The 23,425-nt window shown below is 41.2% G+C and overlaps 1 protein-coding gene across 2 annotated transcripts; it reads left to right on the forward strand.

Moving 5' to 3' along the window:
• Window positions 1-7,314: 7,314 nt before the first annotated feature.
• PDPN (podoplanin) lies at window positions 7,315-23,179 on the forward strand. Of its 2 annotated transcripts, none has more exons than XM_018920303.2 (6): window positions 7,315-7,637; window positions 19,243-19,328; window positions 19,759-19,852; window positions 20,091-20,126; window positions 20,922-21,033; window positions 22,019-23,179. In XM_018920303.2, the coding sequence occupies exons 1-6, from the start codon at window positions 7,568-7,570 to the stop codon at window positions 22,023-22,025; spliced, it is 405 nt and encodes a 134-aa protein (XP_018775848.1). In that variant the 5' UTR covers window positions 7,315-7,567; the 3' UTR covers window positions 22,026-23,179. The 2 variants fall into 2 exon arrangements, with proteins under 2 accessions (XP_018775848.1, XP_018775849.1); XM_018920304.2 differs by having other exon boundaries at window positions 20,922-21,027.
• The last annotated feature ends 246 nt before the right edge of the window (window positions 23,180-23,425 follow it).

A 23,425-nucleotide genomic window follows, 5' to 3' on the forward strand; every position in this document is an offset into this window, starting at 1 on the left:
TCTGCCCATAAATCTCAAATAAAACTATTTAAAGTGCAGAGACTTGCTTCTTTCTCTTTAAATGTATTTACTTTGAGAGTCAATTCAGTATATCTAAGATTGCCTGGCTGGGAGGGCACCTGGCTGCCCCAGAATTTCTCTCTCCATCCTCCCCTGTGCAGCCTGGAGGCACTGACTCAGTGTGTGCCCATTTCTCAGATCCTAAAATATTTTTGCTTTCCTCAATGCCCCATAGATTGGAGGGCTGATTTGTGAACACTGGCATATGTTGATTTTGGTGAAACTGATTTATATCAGCTGAAAATGCAGCCCCATCTCTAAAACTGACTGACAATATCATTGTTGTAGCTTGAGGACTCCAAGCTCAAGCCCTGTTGCAATTTTCTCCTTCACAGTCTCTCTTCTCCTCATCTGACAGCTTGGGCTGCTCCCAGCTCTGTGCATTTATTAAACTGTCAGAGCACAGATGGTCAAGGAACAGGGTTTGATTTACAGCTGCTTGTCTAAAAAAGCTGCATAATAAGCATATTTGAGTTTGTCAATACTGAGACCAATCTCTTCCTATAGGACACACTTTACTTTTTATTCTTTTATTAACAGGTCTGACTTCACATCCCCTGTCAGTCAGGAAAGGCAGCCTGAAACACAGGCAGGGGGAAAGCAGCACCTTCCATTCTCCCATTCCCTGACACCATGAAAAACTTCAGCATTGCCATCTGAGCAGCTAGAGGCCACCAGGTGTTCTCATTTCTTGCAGTCCAGAAATCAGAAACTAAACCCAAAGTGACTCAAACCCAAATGATACAAGAACAAGACAGACCTTGAAGGACTGCACAAATCAGTGACAAGATATGATGGATTAGAACTCCAACAGTTTGGGACTAAGGGAAGGTAAAGGCCTCTCCTGAAGGCAAGGATTTGTAGTTCTGCAAAAGCTGTCTGCAATCCCACACAGCATCCTCTGCTGGAAGGTCACCTCACAGGAAAGCAAAGCTGCCTCCCAGAAGGCAGATAACAAAAATTGGAGCTTTTTATCTCCTGGTGACTCCTCCTCTCTCAAGTGATTGAGCTTTTCTTCAGGCTGAGTTGGGTGTTCCTGTATTTCAGTACCTGCCAAAAGGGGTGGGGTTGGCTGCAAAGGGAAAACAGGAAATGGCTTGAAAATTAATAAAGCTTGCAGAAAACAGCTTTTATGCTTCTGACCAAATATTGCAGGGCCCACAGCTGCCCCCAGGGTACAGAAACAGGAAATTTGGCAACAGAAAGAGACAGTATTTTTTTGAGTTACAAAGCAGATTTGTAAAGGATGTCATCAAATAGAATGCTTAATTGACACTTTTTGAGTGCTTTTACTGAAAGAATAGGAAGGGAAAATACGCGTTTGCTTTCTATGGATTGGAGGTGTTGCAAGCTAGGATTTCAGTTGTCCAGTGATGATGGATGAGATGTGTCACAGCACAGCTGCTCTGTGGATGGACAGATAAATCTGGCCATAACAAAATCCAATTCAGCTAGTCTAGTTCATTATAGCAAAGAATCAAACAAGTCCCTAAGTGAGCAAGGATAGGATGGGATTGAACTCAAAGAGGGGATCCCAGCCAACCCCATTCAATCCTAAATGCAGACAAATCCCTGGCCAAGGAGCTGGGTGGTGCAGGGACCCCAACAAATCAGTTGTCCAAGGGCAGGAATTTTGAACCCCCTATAAAAGGGGGTGCTGAACAATAAACCCAGCTGTTTGTCAATGGCTCTCCATGGCTGCTGAGCTCCGTGAGTCTGTCATGTGTCTGTCTCCAACCTACGACTGTAACATAACAGAGATGGCTCCATGGGAAGAGAAATTTTAGCAGCACATGGAGATGCACACTCATGAAAAGTTCTGTAAGAAGTCAGGCAGGAGCCAGGACATTAAAATGTGTCCCCATGGTACAGCCCCTGCCCACTTGTGAGACTTTGTGGGACTGTGGAGGGGTACAGAATTGCAGGGAACCCCCAACGAAGGGAGAGAATGATGAGGAGGACTCCATCTTATCAGAAGGCTAATTAATTACCTAATTATACTATAGTATTCTATATTATATTACACTATATAATATTACATCTAAACTGAATCTGCCAAGCACTCAACTCTGCACACTGTGCACAGAATCTCATGACTGTCAGTGACAGTCCCAACACAGACACACACACACACACACACACACCTGGCCCTGATAGCCAAGGAAACAAAACCCCATCACTGTGGGGAAACAATCTCCACATTGCATTCTACTTTGGCACAAACACAGGCACAGCAAATGATAAGAATTGTGTTTCCTTTCTCTGAGGTTCAGAGAATGTGAAACCCAGAGATATTCTTGGGAAGAATTGTGCCTTGCTTTTCTCTGGGAAGAGAAATGTGGTGACAGAGGGGTGGCTGGGCTATTCCTCTGTGGAGAGACATTTGTGTGCTCTTCCTAGTATGTGTCAGAGAGAATTCATCCTTGGGTGTAACTTTGGTCTACACTGGACATTAAACTGAGTGTGGATGATCATGTTCCCATCTTATGGGTATTTACATGGAGTCAAACCTCCTTGTGAAGGGGGGAATCTCTGATTGAGTCCAACCCCTGGGTTTCTACAGCAACACTGACTGAGCCAGGGGAAAACATCCTCCCCCAACAGCTCTGCCTGAGAGGCAGAACACATTGCAGGTCACAGTCACCACTTCCCCACTCCCCCAGCCCTGGTTCATTCCTTGCTCTCACTGAACCAGAGACAGTCTGAGCCTCCCACAAGGCTCTGCAAACCACTGGTACCATGAGATGGAAAGAATGGATTATGAAATGAAAACAGAAGGGCTGAGTGTACTTGAGACCCTCTCCACCTCCTCCCCTAAACCACAGGGATTGAAAACACAGACCTGCCTGGCAAAAAAAAAAAAAAAAAAAAAGAGTGACCCATGCACTCATATCCTGGCAATTTGTGGGATTTGTCATAACACTCCCAGACCAAATTACAACATCCCTGTGTCGATCTAACCTGCATTTCATGGCAGCATCAAGCACTGTGCAGATCCACTGCAGGCAGCACAAACACACACTGGGGTATGTGCTCACTCCTGCTCTGACACAGGCACAGGACTTGGTGATGCTTTAAATGCAGATGAATTGTTAAATCAGAGCCTGTATGTGCAAACCCAGGGCACAGGAATATTTCTGTGTCTGCTCTGAGGTGCCCTGACCCCCAGGGCAGCACTGACTCTGACCCTCATCCATGGAGAAAGTTTCCCAGACTTCAGGAGAGACTGGAACCCACAAAAGTGTGCAATAGATTCTAGAGAGCAATGCAGGTGTGTCACTGGGTGAGAAATTGAGGGTTTGGGATTTTTAGGATGTTGTGGATGGCAGCAAGGTGGAGGGCACAGGGTGCTGTCCTGGGTTTCTTCTTCATGCTGCTTCTTCCTCCTTCTCCATGGGTTTGGGTGGCATTTTGGAATTGGGCAGAAAAGTCTGCATTGCAGCTCTGTGGGATCAGTTCTTGGGTTAAAAGGGAAAATAATCCAGGTGTCAGCTCTTCATTGGACAGTTCAGTCTCACAAGCCCTTGGACCAAGAGATTGTTGGGCATTTTGTGCCTTGTAATGAAAAGCTGCTGAACTCCCAGCAGTGAGACTGTTTGACTGATAAGGAATAATAAACACCTGAGTGTGAGCATGAACTGCTGTCTGAGTGCCTTCAGTCCAGACCCAGAGACACCCACAGCTGGGACCACCACAGCTGCACAGAACTCCTTTATTGGCACAGAACCTTTTGGCTTAGCAGATTTACAAACCAGTGATCCACAGTTCCATTAAACCCCCTCAGTCTGGTACAGCTCAGAGGAAAATTGCTCCCTCATCTCCCTGGATCCATCCTCTCTCCCAAGGGTATTTTGGCTCCTCTGAAACAATTCTGTTGATGTTTTCAATCAGAGGGCTCAGCAGCGTCTCCCAGCCTTAATCTCCTTGCACAGCAACATGCTGTCCCCATGGAGGCAGGTTCCTGCCCCTGCTGTCCTCCAGGAACAATTCCATCCCCAGCTGACAATTACTGAGACATTTTTGGCTCTTGCTCTAACTTCTTTTGCACCTGTGGGCACATTTCTTGCTCTTTGTTGCACTATGATACCATGATAGAAAATGAGTTCATTAAATAGTTCAATAAAGTTATCTAAGGAGTTTTCCTTTCAGGAACAGGCAGGAGCAGAAGAAATAGGCTCATACAGAAGAAACTATTCCTTATTGAAGAATAATAATAAAAGTATTAAAAAGTGTTGGAGTAGCCATAGGAACTTTGATATCTCCAGTTCCTGAAAGCTCAAGTGCTCAACTCTATACCCAGGATACAGCACAGTTTAAAGTCAGACTTTATATAATTTTCTAAAAGCTTCTCCTTTGGAAAGACTTATTCCTAAACATGAGACAAAATTGTTTATATGAATAATCATAAAAGCAAAAGGCCTTCTGAATAGTTTTGAAAATTGAATGGAATTCTAAAAATCTCTTCTTTTCACTCTTGCTGAGAATATGTTAACATTTAAAAGTCAGTGTTCTGGTTTGTCTTTCATAGTGTACTGCATTAATTTTTTGTTCTGAAGATACATACAGAATTCCAAACATTCCATTCTGATAAGGTAAAAAAAAAAATGTTGCAGTTTTTCAAAATAAGTTCCATTAAAACTGACACACTCCCCTAGCAAGCTTCACTTTCTTACAAGGAACATTTCCCCAATAAGCAAACATTCCTTTAAATAAACTTGAGGCAGAGTCATGAAGAAATAATTAATTCCAGATTTTAAGATACTGAAAGTTTGTGACAATACATGGCAATATTTATTTTGCTATTTTCCTGAAGACAATCAGCCAACATTGCCTGTTGTTTCTTTGCATTGGCACCAACTGTTCTCATCCTACACTCCTTTTCATCACAAATAACACAATTACAGCACCATAATTGATAGTTAACAAATTCCTTTGGCACCTATCACTTCCAGAAGAAAAGAAAAATCCCTATGGAAGGTGTTTGATTCCCCATGTGCAGCACTTTTTACATCACTGCTTCTGTTTAGATTTGTTTTGGGCCTTTAGAGCACCAAGTGTTGTGGGGTCTTTAAAGACAGCTCTGAGTCACATTCCCTGAGCAAAACAACCCAGCCATGGCTTAGGGTTTTCTTTTTTTGTTTGGTTGGTTGGGGGGCTTGTGTGTGTGTGTGTGTGTGTGTATTGTAATTGCAGGGACCCTTGTGGCAGGAAGGAATGATGGATCTGACTCCATGTTCCCAGAAGGCTAATTTATTATTTTATAACACTATATTATATTAAAAAATATTAAACTATCCTAAAGAATACAGAAAGGATACTTACTGAATGCTAATAATAAAAACTCCTGACTCTGTTTTCAGAGTCCTGACCCATCTTGGCCCTGACTGGCCAAAGAGTGAAAACAACTCCCAGCAGAATGCAATGGAACAATCACCTGTGGGTGAACAATCTCCAAACACATTCCACATGAGCACAACACAGGAGAAGCAAATGAGATGAGAATTGTTTTCCTTTTCTCTGAGGCTTCTCAGCTTCCCAGGTGAAAACCCCTGGGTGAAGGGATTTTATCAGAGAATGTGAATGCCACATGTGTTTGTTTAGAAAAAGACAAAATCTCTGCCACAAGTCTGCCCACTCCTCTGGCAGAAGTTATCCTACAGCTGTGGGCAGAAAGGAAGCAAATCTCTGCTGGAGCCTGGTCCTGGCACTGTGGGAGAAGCTGTGGGAGAAGGTCCCACATTTCCCCACCCAGCTCTGTCACTGGGACACTTAATTCACACGTGAGCCCTGGTTAAAACTCACTGCACTCTTCAATAGATGTAACTCAGTGGATTGTCCCTTGCTCAAGATGAGGCAAGATTCAGAAAAGGATTATCAGAAGCCATTGCTCCCCAGGTGCTGCTCAGCCCCAGTTTGTGCCTCAGCCATTCTCAGTGGGCAGAGGTGTCCCTCACACATGGAGGGGGGATCCAGCCTCACACTCCTACCCTGCAAAGCTGGTGCCCAGAAACACAGACAAGGAAAAAGAAGCAAGTCTTGCACAGACTGTTGTAGGGGCTGTGCTGAGTACCTGCTGCCCATTCCCCAACCTCTGGGGCTCAGGCTGGGCCCTCCCAGGGGCTCCCCTGTCGGGGGAGACCCTCCTGGAGTGGTCTTGTGTCAGGAAAGAGAGACCCACTGGATTCTTTGGGTCTTCAGTTCTTGTTTTTTGTTATCTTACCTAAAGTTTTGCACGCTGTCCACATCAGGCTCAGCACGCTGGAAAAGCACCTCAAAAATGGCCAACAATCTCTTGGTCCAAGGGCTTTGCAGAGAATCCAGTTAAGAGCTGACACCTGGATTATTTTCCCTTTTAACCCAAGAACTGATCCCACAGAGCTGCAGTGCAGACTTTTCTGCCCAATTCCAAAATGCCACCCAAACCCACGGAGAAGGAGGAAGAAGAAGCATGAAGAAGAAACCCAGGACAGCACCCTGTGCCCTCCACCTTGCTGCCATCCACAACATCCTAAAAATCCCAAACCCTCAATTTCTCACCCAGTGACACACCTGCACTGCTCTCTAGAATCTATTGCACACTTTTGTGGGTTCCAGTCTCTCCTGAAGTCTGGGAAACTTTCTCCATGGATGAGGGTCAGAGTCAGTGCTGCCCTGGGGGTCAGGGCACCCCAGAGCAGACACAGAAATATTCCCAGTGCCCTGGGTTTCCAGGGCTGCACTCCTAATATTGCACATGAAAAGGAGAAATCCTCTCTCTGAAGGGTGGTATTGGCTCTCTGAGGCCAGCAAGCCTGTGGGCAGAGAGAAGTGGTCGAGCACAGCCAGGATGTCACTTGAGGACACAAGCTGAGAGACACAGACACACAGGAAAATTCAGACAGTATTTACTGCAGAATTAAATAGCCTGTCCTAAAAACTATTTCAGTATCCCTAAATGCACATTCAGTACCACACTTGCTTAGGTAAACATGGGGGCTCACTTTGAAATGAAAAACACATCAGTGTTATTTCCAGCACTCCATTCAGTGCTGGAAATAACAAGAAAAGTGTCCTTAGTGGTGTTTCTGAAGGATTTTTAAAAGACAGTTTGCAGAAGGGAGGGAACGAACACCTAGCTTTGCCTAAATTCCTTTTCCCCCTTTGCTAAATAAAAGTTTTCTGAAAACCACAACAGGTCCTGTAACTTTAAATCTGAGCTGAGATCATGACTTTGGTCCTGACCAAACAGCGTGGGGAGGGCGGGCCTGGCTGCTCATTGAGGACCACCTTAGGCTGCTCCCATCCCTTGGCTAAAGAAAATAATTCTGACTCCACTCAGTTTTCTTTAACTGTTCAGTTGTCATCTGAGAAAACCTCCCCTCTTCACATTACAGCAGCTAAAGGAATACTTGGAATACCAAAGTATTTTTTCGCAGTGATTTCTTTTTATCATCTTGATTCTCCAGTAATTCAAATTTGGATCCGTCTGGTCTCAGGATTGGAAAGCGACTCTCTGAGCAGATCAAATATGTTTCTAAAAGTTCCATTCTTCATCTTCCTCATCGGGAGCCTGCCTTTGGTAGCACTTGCTCAAGAAGGTAAGGGGAAAGTTTGGTTACAGTTATTCCCAGTAATTTCCTGTAATTTAACAGTTTCTGTGTTCTCTCATGGCTTACATAGTTACTCTGACCTGCTTGTAAAACTTTCTTTGTAATCCTTAAGCTGCAACAGGACATCTACTGCAGCTGGGATCTGGATTGAAGCAGTAAAGTTTTCGAAGGGCTGGGTTTGACTCCATTAGGAAGGAATTTTCAGTGTGTGTGCAGGGGAGGGAGAGGGGTCGGGGCAGGCAGGGGAGGCATTCCCTGCACAGCCCTTGGAAATGGCTCCAGGCTCACTCAGCACTCACAGCAGGCTCTGCAGGCAATGGCTTCGTTTAACTAAATCAGGGGTATAGCTCTGTGAAAGTGACTTGTAAATCTGTTCAGTCAGGAGTTTAACTTCTGGGCTTAGACACTTTTCAGACTCTTAGAATTTGAGGCTTATGCAGGGCTTTGCTGAGTCTAACTTAGCCAGAAGCAATATATACACAATGAGGGAAAATGAACCAGGGGGAATTATTACCTATTATATTGATTACTTATTATAAAGCCAGATTGAAGTGTTATGTATCAAAAAGATTAATTTTGGAAGTCATGTGGTTTGAATTTTATAAGAAAGATACAATATACACTTTTAGGTAAAATAGACATTAATAATAAAAATTCCTTCAACAGCTAAAGGATTGGAGTCTGATTTGTTAACAGTAAATCAGAATTAGCCTGAGCAGTGCTTGATTCCAGGAATGCCATTTTGAAACTCAGTTTTTCTGAGTAGGGTTTGACTCGTGAGTGAACTGGCCAAGAGGCAGCATGGTTTGCAGCTGCCATGGCCATGGAGCATGTTCCAAGCAGCAATTTCATACCAGTGCTCTGAACACAAGAAGTCTAAACTCAGCCCACTGCTCTTCAAAAGCACAGAGCTACTCATCAGCCTTAGACCCAAACAGCAACATTGACCTGATTTTGGCCTGATAACATCAGTGTCATCCTGCTGGAAAGAATGGAGATATAATTGAGATTCGCTGAGGGGAGATGTTGACTTGAAACCTCTAATGGTGTTCTGTGTGTCAGAATGTGAGGCTGAAATTTGGAGTTGTGCTTCAAAATTTCACAGAAAAACTAAAACAACAGATACCAGGCAAGTCACAAAAGTTGTTTTCTAGGCTCACCCAGCCACCTTGTTCTTAAAATGCATCTATATTAAGTGTACCAGAGTTTAAAGCCATTAGAAATGAGGCAAAACCATCAGTATTTTCTAGAATTATCTTAAGCAATCTAGGATACCAGAATTACAGGTTAAAAGGTCTTTCATCCTCAAACTTTTGAGAAGTTTTTAAGCCTATTTTCTCTCAACGTCGAGAGGAGTCCAGCAATGCTCACACTAGAAACTGTACTAGTCATAAAAAATACAGGAATATTTCCTGCTTTAGGAATAAGAATGTAAGAATATTACCTCTGCTTTATTAGCTGTACAGTTTGCATTGAACTCCAGAGCTGGATCAAGATTGTGATTTACAGTATCTAAGGATTTCTGTCTCAGTTTAGGGCTTGGGACTTTTTCCTCACGTGGAAAAAGTAATTTAGACAACTTCCAAAGGATACACCAGGAAAACAGACTCCAGATAAAATAAGTCTTGAGTATTCAGTGTCTGTCACTGCTGTTTGCTGATAATCATCAGCAATTACAAGTTAGAAGAGCCATGAAATGACAATGGCACCTTCAGCAGTCTCTGCTGGCTGACAGGGGGATGGAGAGGGCTTGGTGGAGTGGCTTTACCCAGATCCATGAACCTCTGGGGAACACACTGTGGCCTGAGGGTTTTAGAGGAAAAAGGTCTCCAGCTGATCCCTCTTAACCTGGAAAAGGCCATAAATAAACCTGCAGCTACCCTTTTCTTGTGGCTGGGCACTCCAGGTTATGGACTGAGACCAAATTGAGAAAAGCAGCTTTGTTTCCAGCAGGAAGCATATTTCCAAAAGGATTATTTATTGTATTTATTTTTATTTTTATTGATCATTATCATATTAGCAGATGCATTTTGGCCCCGCTGATCTCGTTCAGCATGTCAAAACTCAGGCAAATCTTCACACACAGAATCAGACCAAAGGAGCTGAGATGGAAGTTGGCCTCAACAAGCATCCAAACCAGTGCTTGGCAGAGACAGCACATTTCCTGATTCCAAACCTTTCCCATGGTGCTGCTTCATTGCAGGGAAGGAGATTACTCTGTTGGCTGTCACATAACATGAACAAAATTTACCATGATTGTCTAGCAAGATACCACATGTCACTTGGGCTGGATCAACTGTCCATGTGCCTGATCTTACCTAGAGGCAAATATTAGATTTTATTTCCTTACGCAAGGCAGGCTTATACAAGGTCATGTTACGTTTGGTTTGGACTGAAAGTAAGAACATGGACAGGATAATTCAGATTTAAAGTGTTTATCTCATAAGAAAGGAAATTGAAGTTTACAGTCAGCTGTGAAAGACCAAAAAGCTTTCTGTTTTTCAAAATCATAACAAAGAGAATTGACAAAACCACAAGAAAAGATTGTTTCGAAACAGTCCTGATTTACCCAAACTCTGTCACTATTGCAGTGGCAAAACTAAACAATAAAATCAGGCAACTCTAAAGCCTTTTGAAAATCAAACTCTGTAACTGCTGGTGGTAAATAAAATGTAAAAGCAAATGGAATGGTCACATTTGGCTCAAAAGGGACCCAGTTTTCTACTAAATAAGTGCTGCACAACTTTCCATCCTGCATGAAGAATGAGGAGGACTCTTACACAAGTCCATATATGCCTCTTCACCATATGAATCTAACTCCACGTGTCCAATACCCAAAATTATTATCACAGAAAGGAGAAAATCATCTTGCTGAATCTTACTTAGTAGGTCTGCAAGTCTGAATTTTGCAGCATCTTTGTGGAAGACAGCAGAGAACAAATAAAATTCAATTTCTCCTCAGCTGGGCAAGGGAAAAAAATTACCTGATTTAAAAATTTAAAATTACCAGGGAGGTTTGCACATCTGTATTCTGACAGTTAGTTTTTGAATCTGTAACTTCACAAACAAAGAAAAGAGTCATATTTAAGGGCTTACAAGTGGACCTTTCATTAACTCAGGCTGCACACTAAAACTGGAACCAGAGAGGCCAGAAACAGATTCTCAGCTCCTGCAGTTCAGCAGTTTCTACTGAATCTGTGCATTTACCTCAGATCAAGGACTTGTAAATTATCTGGGGGAAAAAAAAAGCAGCAAAAAAACCCCCCAAAGCAGCAAAGAACCTGGAGAGCATTTAGGTAGATGATGAGGCAGGGCAGGAAGGTTTTCAGGCTGTGGGGCTCCAGCAGGACCGTGTGGTGTTTCTCCATGTGTCACTTGAGGTGAGCCACACAAGGACCACAGAAATGCCCACTGTGGCTGGTGGCCCAGCTCAGGCCCAGGGGCTGGCTCAGTGGCACGTTTATTTTGTTGGTTTGTTTGCTTTTTGTCTGGATGTGGTCAGGGACTGCAGGATGAACCCAAATGCTGGCAGATCCTGCCTCCCAGATCCTCTCAAAGGGCCCCTCTGATCTGTGTGTGCACAGACCATCCCCTCCACGGGGATTAATCCCACAGCAAAGCTCAGAGCTCTGCAGAGCACAATTTGTTACACAGACTTTCAGAAAAAGATGTGGGATTGGGAGTATAGGTATGCTGGGATGTGCTAAAGAGAAACAAATGAGGAAAAATAAGAGACAAATGCACTATTGATTTCCTGCTCTCCATCTCAGAAGCTTGGCCAAAAACTCTCAAAGGACATAGGAGCTGATGCTGAGCACATTCTCATGTTGCTTTATGACTTCCTCATGTTTTTTCCATCCTTTTGCTTGTTGATTACAAACACTACAACATCCAGCATCAGGATAATCCTCAGTGAGGGCACAATTCAGCTGTGACACCAGCACCATTTCAGAGAGCTTGAGCCACTACTAAATCTGTAATGGGGACACTCTAAGCTCCAAACCCCACATTAAAATGTTTTCATGACTATGAAACCCATCCAAAGTCTATTGTTAGTGGAGGATAAAGTCAAACTAAACACATTTGAAGGGAACTCGCCTGCTGCATGGCAATATAAAGTAGGTAGTCAAAAATCACTGTGTGGACAGAATTAACCCCTAAGAGTTTCCAGTGCAGGGTCTGGCATGAGTATTTCATACAAATGAGTTGAGGAACCTGCCAAACATTCTGCTTGCAGATACAAAGGGTTAGTCATGTACAAGGCAGCTGTGAAAGGGCACACAGCTGTACCTCAGAGTCCATGGAAGGAAGTCATTTAGGGAAAAGATTAGTTTATTACTGTATTAGAGGTCATTTCTTAATCCCTTTCATTTGCATTTACATATCCCAGTATTTTTAAGCAGATGTCTGCTTTGTGCTGCACATCTGCCCAGTTTGCTGATCCTTTACACCAAGTTTTGTATTTTTTCTTTGTCTTGGCTGCAACTCTTCTTCCTAGCCAGCCATGCAGCAAAAGACTGGAAGTTCTGTGATTCTGCCACTTTACAGCAAGATGCAAGAGACATTTACACCTTGATCACAAGTCCAACCTTGTTGTTCCCTCCCTCACTGCTCAGAGGACACAATCAGACTGTTATAAAACTGCAAACAGGGAATCAGGGTCAGGGGGCAGCAAATCTCAATAAAAAAGTAATTTTATACCATATTCATGGGATAACAAGTCTGAGGTTAGTGTACTTAGGAGACAAGAAAGCAGATGTTGACACAGCAGCATTATTAAAAGCATAAATTTGGAATAGTCCTCTCTAGCTCTGCAAGGAATATTTTAAAGGAATGTCCTGTCATGGAGTTTGTCATTTCCTTCCTAATGCCCACAGCTCTGTGGCTGATTTCACCACGCAGGAGACAAAGCTTGGGAAGTTTTCAGCTTTTCCTCTCCTGGCTTTGTTTAGTGGCTCTGGCTGGGGGTCATTGCACACACCAAGCACTTGAAGAGCAGTTGCTTCTCTGTAGCTGCCCAGTTAAAGCTCATCCTGGTTTGCTTTTCTGGCAGTGGAATATTGTAACATTCAGAAGACATGTGAATTACTTGAGGAGCAGCCGAGTGGTTCTCTGCCACTTTGGCACTGTTGATTTAAACTCTGGCTTTAAAGCAGGATTTTAAACCAGGACAGTTCCTTTGGCTAAGCCAGCCCCAGCAATAAAACCCATCTGCAGCAGGGTGTGGTGACCAAAGGAAATGTTTCTGACAGTTCAGCAAAGCATTGTCATCACATGCTACATGGAATTACCTGCCCAAAGTCAGTCATACTCTAAATTAGGCTGAGCTAAATCCTTCCTTGTGCTTCACGACCATTTTCCAACTGGCAGATACTTTCCAAAGTTTCTGGTGTTCTGTCATCCAGCTTCCTTTGTTATGTAGAGCAGAGCTGTCAGGCTTTGTCTGAGGAAAGTGCAGAAAGCACTTCAGGATTTACACGGTACATACTTTCTCCTGAACAACAGTCTAGACACTTAAATACACGCCAGGGGATTTTTAAGGATGTGACAGATTACTCCAGCTTCCAGAAAGAATTAACAGAGAAAGAAAATGCCAATGTTGTGGCCCCAAACAGGCCAAGGACACAGAGCTCTCTGGATACTGCAGAGATGACTTTGCAGGAGCCCCAGGCACAAATGAGAATTTCAGTTCTCATTACCAAACTTCACTACTTTTCTGAAGTTTGAAAATTGTAACTGTCCAAAGACTCAAGTTGCAAAATTCAAACCCCAGAATCCACTACATTATATTCTTCAAACCCTTGCATTTTCAAAATATAAAAAAATTTGTGGCTTGGATTTGGCAGTGTTGAACAATTTCACAACAAAAGAGACACCTGTAAACTTTTAAAAAAAATAAATCCAAAAGTATAAAAATAATGGAAACTTATTCTCAGACACAATTAATCTAATGTTGTAGGTTTTGGACATGACTCTGGAATACACTTCAATTGAGGATGAAGCCAAATCACAGACAAAACTGCTTTTGAAAACTACAGAGCTGCTGTATTTAAAAGGCAGATCCCTTGCAAATAATGCTTTTTTGTTAAACTTCCACCACCACGAATAGAAATTTTCAATGAACTGCAACAGAACCAATTCCAGTAACGAGGTACTAAGACTCAGCTTGCTCACTATCAAATTAAGATCTCTAAGTGAAGAATACTTCTGCAGAAAGGGAATTCCCTTATCAGGAAGACTAGTTTGTTCACAATCAGATTAACCAAGACTCAGTTTGCTCACCATCAAATTAACCAAGACTCAGTTTGCTCACAAATTAACTAAGACTCAGTTTGTTCACAATCAGATTAACCAAGACTCAGTTTGTTCACAATCAGATTAACCAAGACTCAGTTTGCTCACCATCAAATTAACCAAGACTCAGTTTGCTCACAAATTAACTAAGACTCAGTTTGTTCACAATCAGATTAACCAAGACTCAGTTTGTTCACAATCAGATTAACCAAGACTCAGTTTGCTCACCATCAAATTAACCAAGACTCAGTTTGCTCACAAATTAACTAAGACTCAGTTTGCTCACAATCAGATTAACCAAGACTCAGTTTGTTCACAATCAGATTAACCAAGACTCAGTTTGTTCACAGTCAAATTAACCAAGACTCAGTTTGTTCACAATCAGATTAACCAAGACTCAGTTTGTACACAATCAAATTAACCAAGACTCAGTTTGCTCACAGTCAAATTAACCAAGACTCAGTTTGTTCACAATCAAATTAACCAAGACTCAGTTTGCTCACAAATTAACTAAGACTCAGTTTGTTCACAATCAAATTAACCAAGACTCAGTTTGTTCACAATCAGATTAACCAAGACTCAGTTTGTTCACAATCAAATTAACCAAGACTCAGTTTGTTCACAATCAGATTAACCAAGACTCAGTTTGTACACAATCAAATTAACCAAGACTCAGTTTGCTCACAGTCAAATTAACCAAGACTCAGTTTGTTCACAATCAGATTAACCAAGACTCAGTTTGTTCACAATCAAATTAACCAAGACTCAGTTTGCTCACAGTCAAATTAACCAAGACTCAGTTTGTTCACAATCAAATTAACCAAGACTCAGTTTGTTCACAATCAAATTAACCAAGACTCAGTTTGCTCACAATCAAATTAACCAAAACTCAGTTTGCTCACAATCAATTTAAGGTCTCTAAGTGAAGAATATTTCTGCAGGAAGAGAACTCCTGTATCAGGACATAAATGCTGAATAAAATGCAGTCAAAACAGGAAGGCCAACACACTCATCCACACAGAGTCTTTCAAACAACACCACTTGGTCTGTACCAATTCAGGAAGCAGATACTGAAAATCATCAGTCAGCTCCAGATGTTTGCTCAGTTACATCTCCAGCAGAAAAGTGATATGTCCCAAGTGACCTATCCTGCTAAACCCTCTGCTAGCTAATAGTTTTAGCTGTTATAAATAACTGAAGCTGGGTTTTTTTGGGTTCTTTTGGTTTTTTTTAATGCAGAAGCAGAGGGCAATGAGCAAAGGATTATTGCAGTTCTTGCTGGAGGGAATCCTTTAAGGTTTGCCATTTTTATCTCCTGGTCTCTTATCAGAAATGGAAACATTCTATTTTGAGGGCATTCTATTTCAAGGACCAAGCTAAAATACAGGCTTACAATTGCCTTTACCCACTAGGGTTTGAGTTTATTTAGGTTTATGCAGGGAAAGAAACAAGATCCTACAACATATTTCATCTTCAGAAGCATCTTTGTTGGCTTTGGAGATAGATACCCAAAAGAAATGCTAATGAGCAACAGTTTTACAACTCCCCCTCCTTTCCAACACAGCCACTGTGCTTTGAGAGCAGCTCTAAGAGGTTTCTCTAGTAAACTGTCACTGTGCATGGAAGTAGTGAGCTCAGCTTCCCCTAAGTGGGTCATGGGATGCTTAAGCATGGGAGGTTTTCAAATTAGTATTAAACTTTTAAAGACATCAAATTTTGTCCTGGTGTGAGAAGCTGCAGCCTGAGAGCAGCTGGGACTTTGAACTGAAAGGCTCCCAGCTGGAACTTTGGCAGAAAGGGATGCAATGATTAATTCACATCTGCAGCAACATATAGCTGCAAAGAGAGGAGGCTCCTTGGAGACAGCCCCAGCACTGTGAGGCAATGTTTTTATTTACAACCTCCTCTCAGATAATATTAAGAACACATGCAGAAGCACCACTCAACCCTGACTCTTGCTACATTTGGCCCACATCAGATGAAATCCAGAAATGACACAAGCACACACCCCTTCAGTCCCATTTCCATGCCCTTGGATGGCAGTGGTGCTGAGCCCTGGACTGGGCACAGTGAAAGAAGCTGAAAGTCCAGTGGTGTCTCCCAATTTCATTTCAATATTTAACTTCGTCATGACTTTCTCTGACAAAGACCTGTCTAGTAGCCAGTGTTGCTTCCTACAAATGCAGAACACTGATAAAAATTGCCTCCCAGTCTTTCTCTGGGTGATAGTTTGGTAGTGTCTAACCACCAGCCAGCCACCTCCACTGTCAGTCTAAAATGAACCTGGAAATAGAGTCCAGGGATTATTCTGCATCAGATACAGAATTTCAGCTTGAACAGGGCTGGGTGAAGACCTTCAGAGTGACAGAAACCAGATCAGATCAGTCTGAGCCTTGGGCAGTTCACAGGGAAGCCATATTCCAGTTTCCCTTTGCAATTAAGCAAAGGCAGCACTACCAAGGATGACCCAAATCTCAGGTGAGCTGAATTATCTTCCTGAGGTATTTATTTTTCCCTACAGACTATAAAAGAAGATAAGGGCAAGTAGACACTTTATTTAGGTGCCTTTATTAAGAACCTAAAATTAGGCAAGATTAATCTGGGCCACCTCCTTTTGTCAATCACAGTACTGGGAGGGCAAAGGCACTGAAAGAGGTTTTCTTCCCACTCATGGCCAAGAATCTGCAACAAGCATCACCCAAGGAAAAAATATTTTATGTTTCTTTGTGACATTCACTGATTTTCTACACCTTTGCTGTGTGACATGCTTTCTTTTCCTGCCAGGCAGTTTTCAGGGCTGAAAGCTGCTGCCATGCCAGGAGTATAAGCAGCTTCTCCCCATAAGCTGCTTGTTTTTAACAAATAAAACTTATTTCACCTTCTACTGGGGGATTTTCCTCTAGTAATTGGTTTTCTCCATCTTTGCTTATTCTTAACTAGTGAATAAAGGATGTTTCTTCAGTTCTGACTGGGATTACAGGGTAAACTGATCCATACACATTTGTGCTGCTGGGTTCTGTTGCTATTTCTTAGTTCACACTTAACATTTACATAGCTGTGATTGTACATCACATATTGTATTTTAAAGATATTGTTTAATAAGCAAAAAAGAAGGATTATAAAATAGTGCTATATCTTAAATTGCACTGATATTTAGAGAATGTCTAAATGTACATCAAAAAGTCAGCCCCCTTTATGCAGCTTCAACAATACCTGGGGTATTTCAATCCAAAATGACCAGACCATTATTTCTACCATCTAATTTGGAACTCTGATTTACCCTGTTCTAGTCTGTCCATGGATTACAAAGTGATTTCAGGCTTAATTAGCCACTATATTTGGCCTCATGTTGGCATAACATGAATGTAGTTTCTTCATCCACTACTGCCTAAAGTACGACCTGCACACCCTTTTGGCTCCTAAATAGAAACTGTATCTGTACTCAGGCTTATAAGGATTCAGAAATATAAAATTCTATTTGGTTCAGTAAACATGGAATTAGAAATCTAAGTTTAGTTCAGTGTTTGGTCTCTTAGAAATGGGACAAAGCTCTCAGTCTTATATTGGTTGAGATGGATAAAAATTTTCTAGTTTGGTTCAGAAAACGGTTTTGGAAGCCAAGGAAAAATATTTGCAAGTTTCCCGTAGAATTCAAATGAGAATTTCAAGCAAAACCAGGGGTTATTTTTCTCAATGGCAAATCATTCATCTTCTCCTTGAAAAATCTTCTCTAGGCTGCCAATATATTTTTTTTACCTATTTTAATATTAAATATTGGCTTTTTTATTTGAAATAACATATTTATATTAAAAGGGGCAGGTAAAAATAAACCAAATTTAAACAGAACTCACAATTAAAGAAAAACGATTTCTCAGTGATATCTACATAGCTGATCCAAAGAGATTCTACATTTTTAATTTATTTTTGGCTGCTATCAAGCAAAATGCCCATCCTTTTTAGTTTCAGTCACAGAACAAAAGCTGTTTACTTGCCTCCATGACATTTATAAAACAAGTAGAGTGCATTTAGGGGTAGCAAAGTTTTCTATAAAAATATTTGGAATCAATCTAACAATTCATAAATTGTCCAACTTCATATGCAGAGGAGATGGGAAAGTTTTAAAATTAGAAATAAAATAAAAACTGTCATTAGTACAAAGTGTTATGATTTAATAAAACAAAGAGGCTGTGAATATTTCTCATACCTAAGCTATTCAAATGGTACAGTAATTTTCATTTTTTAAAAGAACTGTGAAGTCCTGTCTTTCTTCTAATCTGCTTGCTTTGAAAAATAGAAGTTAGATACAAAATCTGAGTCCAGGAAAGAAGTTTTCATGGCTTTTTTTGCCTCAAGTATTTGCTCAGGACATCTACTATTAGCTCTTCGCTGAAATTTCAGCTCTCTGGAATTAGCAGGACCTTTGTGCCCCAGGCAGCAGCAGGACAAGCAGCCTCACCAGGAATCACAAACTCCCAGGAGCTCTCCCAGCACAGTACCATCACACACTGCCTGACCCAGGTTTATCAATCAGCACAAGATGGAATCCAATGACAGTCAGGTTTTCAGCATCCTTGGTACTGCCAGTCATCTCCACACAGCCCTGTCTTTCCAGCTCATTTCCCTACTGATCAATTCTGGCTGTATTTATAAATTACCAGCACTGGGTGGGCCAAAATCTAAATATCCATTTTATCAATGAGCACAGATGAACTAGGGATCTAGAATAAAAACAAACAAACAACCCTTACATTGTTATCTAAAAATTCAAATTATGGCAGCTAAGGTTTGCAGCTTTAGGAGAGCCTCAGGACTGATTTGTGTAGGAATATTTCCAAACTACAGCTGCACCCATAGGCATTGATGGCAGGTCTAGAAAGAAAGATTGCAGCTGGGGCTGAGCTGAAAGCTTTTACTATTTTAGAAAATGGAAGATGCTTGAAGGAATCTATCCCAATACATAAGCAAATGCTTAGCTTGAAATCTGGAATCATCACATCCACTTTGGAGAAACTTTTCTTAATAAAAAGGGAAATAATTTCTTGGACAAAATGCTAGTAACCAGTATGTTTCAAGGTTGTACCAGAGTTAAGTGATGGCTTCAGCTTTTTATCCTATTGCTTTGGGCAAGAGTATAACAGAATTCAAGCTTTTTCCAAATAATTTCCCATTCCCATGTGGGCAAAGGCAGGGACACAGGACACCACACAGAGATCAAGTTTAACAAAGTTTATGCCTCAGAGGAGCCAGAACATGTGACTACCAAGGAAAATCCTGACTAATTTTCTAAAATTTTATGCAGCAAGCTCAGTTCTAGAAGGAGAAGAAAGTGCAACAATTGATTTCAGAGACAGAAATGACACAGAATTTGAAGAATTTCCAACAATTGTGAGTATATAATGCTAAATAAAAGATCCTTTATGCTACCTTCTTATCACTGCCACTTCCCACCTGTTCCAATAAAGTATCTCTCAAACAGTTTCAGTCAAACTAAACTCAAAAACTACTTTACAAAAACCCACTGTAAAAAGGCAGGTCTGCAAAATTCTGCAGCCTTCTACACCTTTTGCAGTCCTACCAAGAGATCTGATGTAGAAATCCTCTAGCTGGGGAGACAAATCAGCTTCTCCTGGTTTGTTTGGTCACTGTACACAAGTCAAACATGAGAGGTGACAGCTAAAAATGCATCCACACCTGACAGACCAAGAAATTTAAATGTTACTAAATAGATGTAGACTGAATGTACTGAGGGTTTTTTTTCCCTCTTTCTCCCTTCTCCTTGCCTACTAGACCACACAATGTAATAAATGTTTTGCAGTTTGGAGAACTGAAGACCACAGAAAGTTCCTTCATCCTGGATGGAGAAAGTGAAAATGCTACTGCTTATGAAGTTAACACAGAAAGTGTTGATGGTAAAAATCCCTTTCATTTCTATTTTTACACATCAAAGTTATACTGCTATCTACTAAACAATATCTGGAAATCTCAAATACTCTCTCAAACTTTATTTGCTCACTTTCTATCAAAAGAACAAGCTCACACCATTGTGACAAAGTCAAGAAAGGTTTTCCTTGGCTATGGCCTTTGAAGTTGGAAGGCACCACTCTGTGCACAGCAGAGGGAGTAATGTTTGTCTTTCTGGCTTTACAGGTGAACGGAGTGGGGAACCAGAGAAAACTGATGAAGGTATTAAAGACAAAATTTGCTTGTAAAGACAAGAGAACTGTAACTGCCAGACAATCCCTTTCCAGCAGCCCTTCCTGTGCCTGTGCCATTAAGTAAAAGTTCCAGGGGAGGCACAGCCTGTTCCCTGAGCTGCTTTCCCTGGTTCTCCTGCTCACTGTCTCCACATCCACATCTCTCTGGAGCCCTTCAGCCCAAAGGCATGGCTCCAGGCTGTGGCATCCACATCCACATCGTCTGGAAAAATCCCTTCACCCAGGATTTTTCTCCTGGGAAGCTGAGAAGCCTCAGAGAAAAAGGAAAAGAATAATTATCTCATTTGCTTCTCCTCTGTTTTGCTCCTTTGGAATGTGTTTGGAGATTGCTCACCCACAGGTGATTGTTTCATTGATTCTGCTGGGAGTTGTTTTCACTCTTTGGCCAATCAGTGCCCAGCTGTGTCAGGGCTCTGGAAAGAGTCAGGAGTTTTCATTATTATCTTTTTAGCCTTCTGTAAGTATCCTTTCTATATTCTTCAGTATAGTTTAGTATAGCATTCTTTAATATAACACAGTACCATAAAATAATAAATTAGCCTTCTGAGAACATGGAGTCAGATCCATCATTCCTTCCTTTGTCTGGGGGGAACCCAAATACAATACCAGGCTGCTGAACATCCAAACCTACTTTAGAATTCACAAGACAGTAAGAAATTTCCCCAAGAAGTGGGATACAGCAGAACAGCACCAGGTTTATCAGCAGCCTCTTATCAATGGTCTCTATGAGATACATATTAACATTCCCAATTTCTTCTTTCAGGTGGTCTGGGAACAATTGCACTGCTTGGAATAATTATTGGAATCATTGTTGCAGTTGGAATCCTTGCAGGAATAATAATTGCAGTTGTAAGGAAGATGTCAGGCAGGTACTCGTAAGTAAATTGCTCATCAGGCTTTTTCTTCAAGCATCTTCCTCTGAGCAGGGTCACAAGAATCACTTGGGAAATTTCCCAGGTTTCTATTTTGAAAAAATCAACCTATTTTCCTGGTTTACAATGCCTTAGACAGACCCAGCAAGAGCTGCCAGTGGTGGTGTGGTGTCTGCATGCTCTCATGTGCTTCAGAGAACTTCCCAGACAGTGTGCACATGCTGATAAAATATCAGGTGCTTGGGCCAGGATTACTCTGGGGAACAGAGGGGTTCACTAGGGACTACAGCAGGCTCCAGAAGTAGTGGATACCATGTGAACACTGAGTGTCATTGTCATATTTTCTGGAAAAATCCCTTCGCCAGGATTTTTCTCCTGGGAAGCTGAGAAGCCTCAGAGAAAAAGGAAAACAATAATTATCTGATTTGTTTCTCCTGTGTTTTGTTGCTTTGGAATGTGGTTTGGACATTGTTTATCCAACAGGAGATTGTTTCATTGGTTTCATGTGAATTGTTTTGATTCATTGGCCAATCAGGACCAAGTTGTGTCAGGACTTTGCAAAGAGTCACAAGTTTTCACTATTATCTTGTTAGCCTTCTGCAAGTATCCTTTCTGTGTTCTTTAGTATCTTATAGTTTAGCATTCTGTAATATAATATAGATCATAAAACAATTCATTAGCCTTCTAAGAACATGGAGTCAGATTCATCATTCCTTCCAACAATGGGGTCTCAGAAAATACCAGACACTGGGGAACTATCTCTACCTTATTTTCTGGTGACACACAAATCTAAAGAGTTTTACAAACTCTGAAAGTAAGAAAACCCCAGGAAATTGAGCAGATACTGTGCACTAGGAGAAAGCCAAATAGGAACTAGGAAGAGAAATAAAGAGGTGATAGGAAAGACAAAGAGAAGGAGAAAAAAAAGACCACATGACTTACATTTGGGTAATGATGAACAATAAAATGTCTGCTTTTTGTTTTCCAGGCCCTAAACACAGTTGAAACAAGCAACCATGCCATTCCATGCTGGAAAATATAAGTGCTTCTTATTTCATACAAACTAAAGACTATTCCTGTATTTGTGTGAGAAGATGATCCATGGAAAATATAGTCAAGAAATTTCCGATCTATGGGGATACCACACAATTCTAAGGACCACCCTCACACCCCCCCGCTTGCACAGAGCATGGAATATTTCATAGGATTTTTTATTAACCAGAATTTAACTAGAAGAAAAAGATATTGCAGTAAAAAAAAACCCTCCAGTAAAGAGATGTACATCTGAAATGTGATTTGCAGGTATTATATGCTTGGGTTTTAAATGCTACCAAAGATTATTTCACATTACATGATATGTATTCTTTTAAAACAAAAAGTGGTTTTGCCTGGTTAAGTGCCCCTGGCATGTTTATCTACCACATGATGTATCAAAAAGAAGGAATTAGCTTCAGTGAGAACCAGTTATTTACAAAGTAGAAAAATACTGGATATTGAAAGCTAAAATCTTTCCACTGCTGATACAGATTTTCTGCTCTTGATATTTATGTTATTTTGTGGCAAAATATGGTAGGTCTGGCTGGAACTGACCCACCAACTGAAAGCTTGCTCGTCTGACTGTGGCATCAGGAATTTCCTGCCTTCTCTTGTTGCAGAGACATGCAGGAATTGAAATACACATCCTGAATTAAGGGGTGCTTGGAAAATACCCAGTTTTGATGGGTCACTTTAGAGCTGACGTGTAGAAGCTTTTGAATTAGTGTACACTGTGTTTTCTCATTGTGCCTGTCCCATTTTCTGACTGTACAGCTGATTTGTTTGACAACATGTGCAACACCAGGTCGGAATGTGTCACTGAGGGGTGATGCAGCTTTGGAGTCTGCAGCTTTTCTGGGGCATATTTAGAGCAGCACAACCTGAATGTACAGAGCTCAGAGCAAAGGCTTTGCATGTCAAGTGACTGCAGTGCATCAGGTTCCCTAAATGCTATGACACTTTAGTGTTTGGTGTAAAAATCATGATAATCAATATCATCACCCATTGCTAAATTTGTCAGCTTATCTGTGTTTGCTTTTTTTGTTAATTTCATGTGCCTTGAACTATCATATCAATGCAAGCTTTGGAAATAAAAATGATAATATAAACTGTATTATTTTACAATCATTGTTCTTGTTTTCTTCAAAAAAAAATCCAGTAAAATGTCTTACACTTCCTTCAATTTTCCTGACTAATTTTGCTACTTGTTTTATCAGTGTAATGTCTACAACCAACTCATTTGACATTGATAAATGAAACTATAATTGAAAACTAAACGTGTGAGAGAAAACTACTTCAGAAGTCTTTAGTTAGTTCTGGAGCTGATGTGATGAGACCCTCAGTCTGTGACCAAGGAGTA

Source organism: Serinus canaria, chromosome 21, assembly GCF_022539315.1.
Source record: "Serinus canaria isolate serCan28SL12 chromosome 21, serCan2020, whole genome shotgun sequence".
NCBI classification, from domain to species: domain Eukaryota; kingdom Metazoa; phylum Chordata; class Aves; order Passeriformes; family Fringillidae; genus Serinus; species Serinus canaria.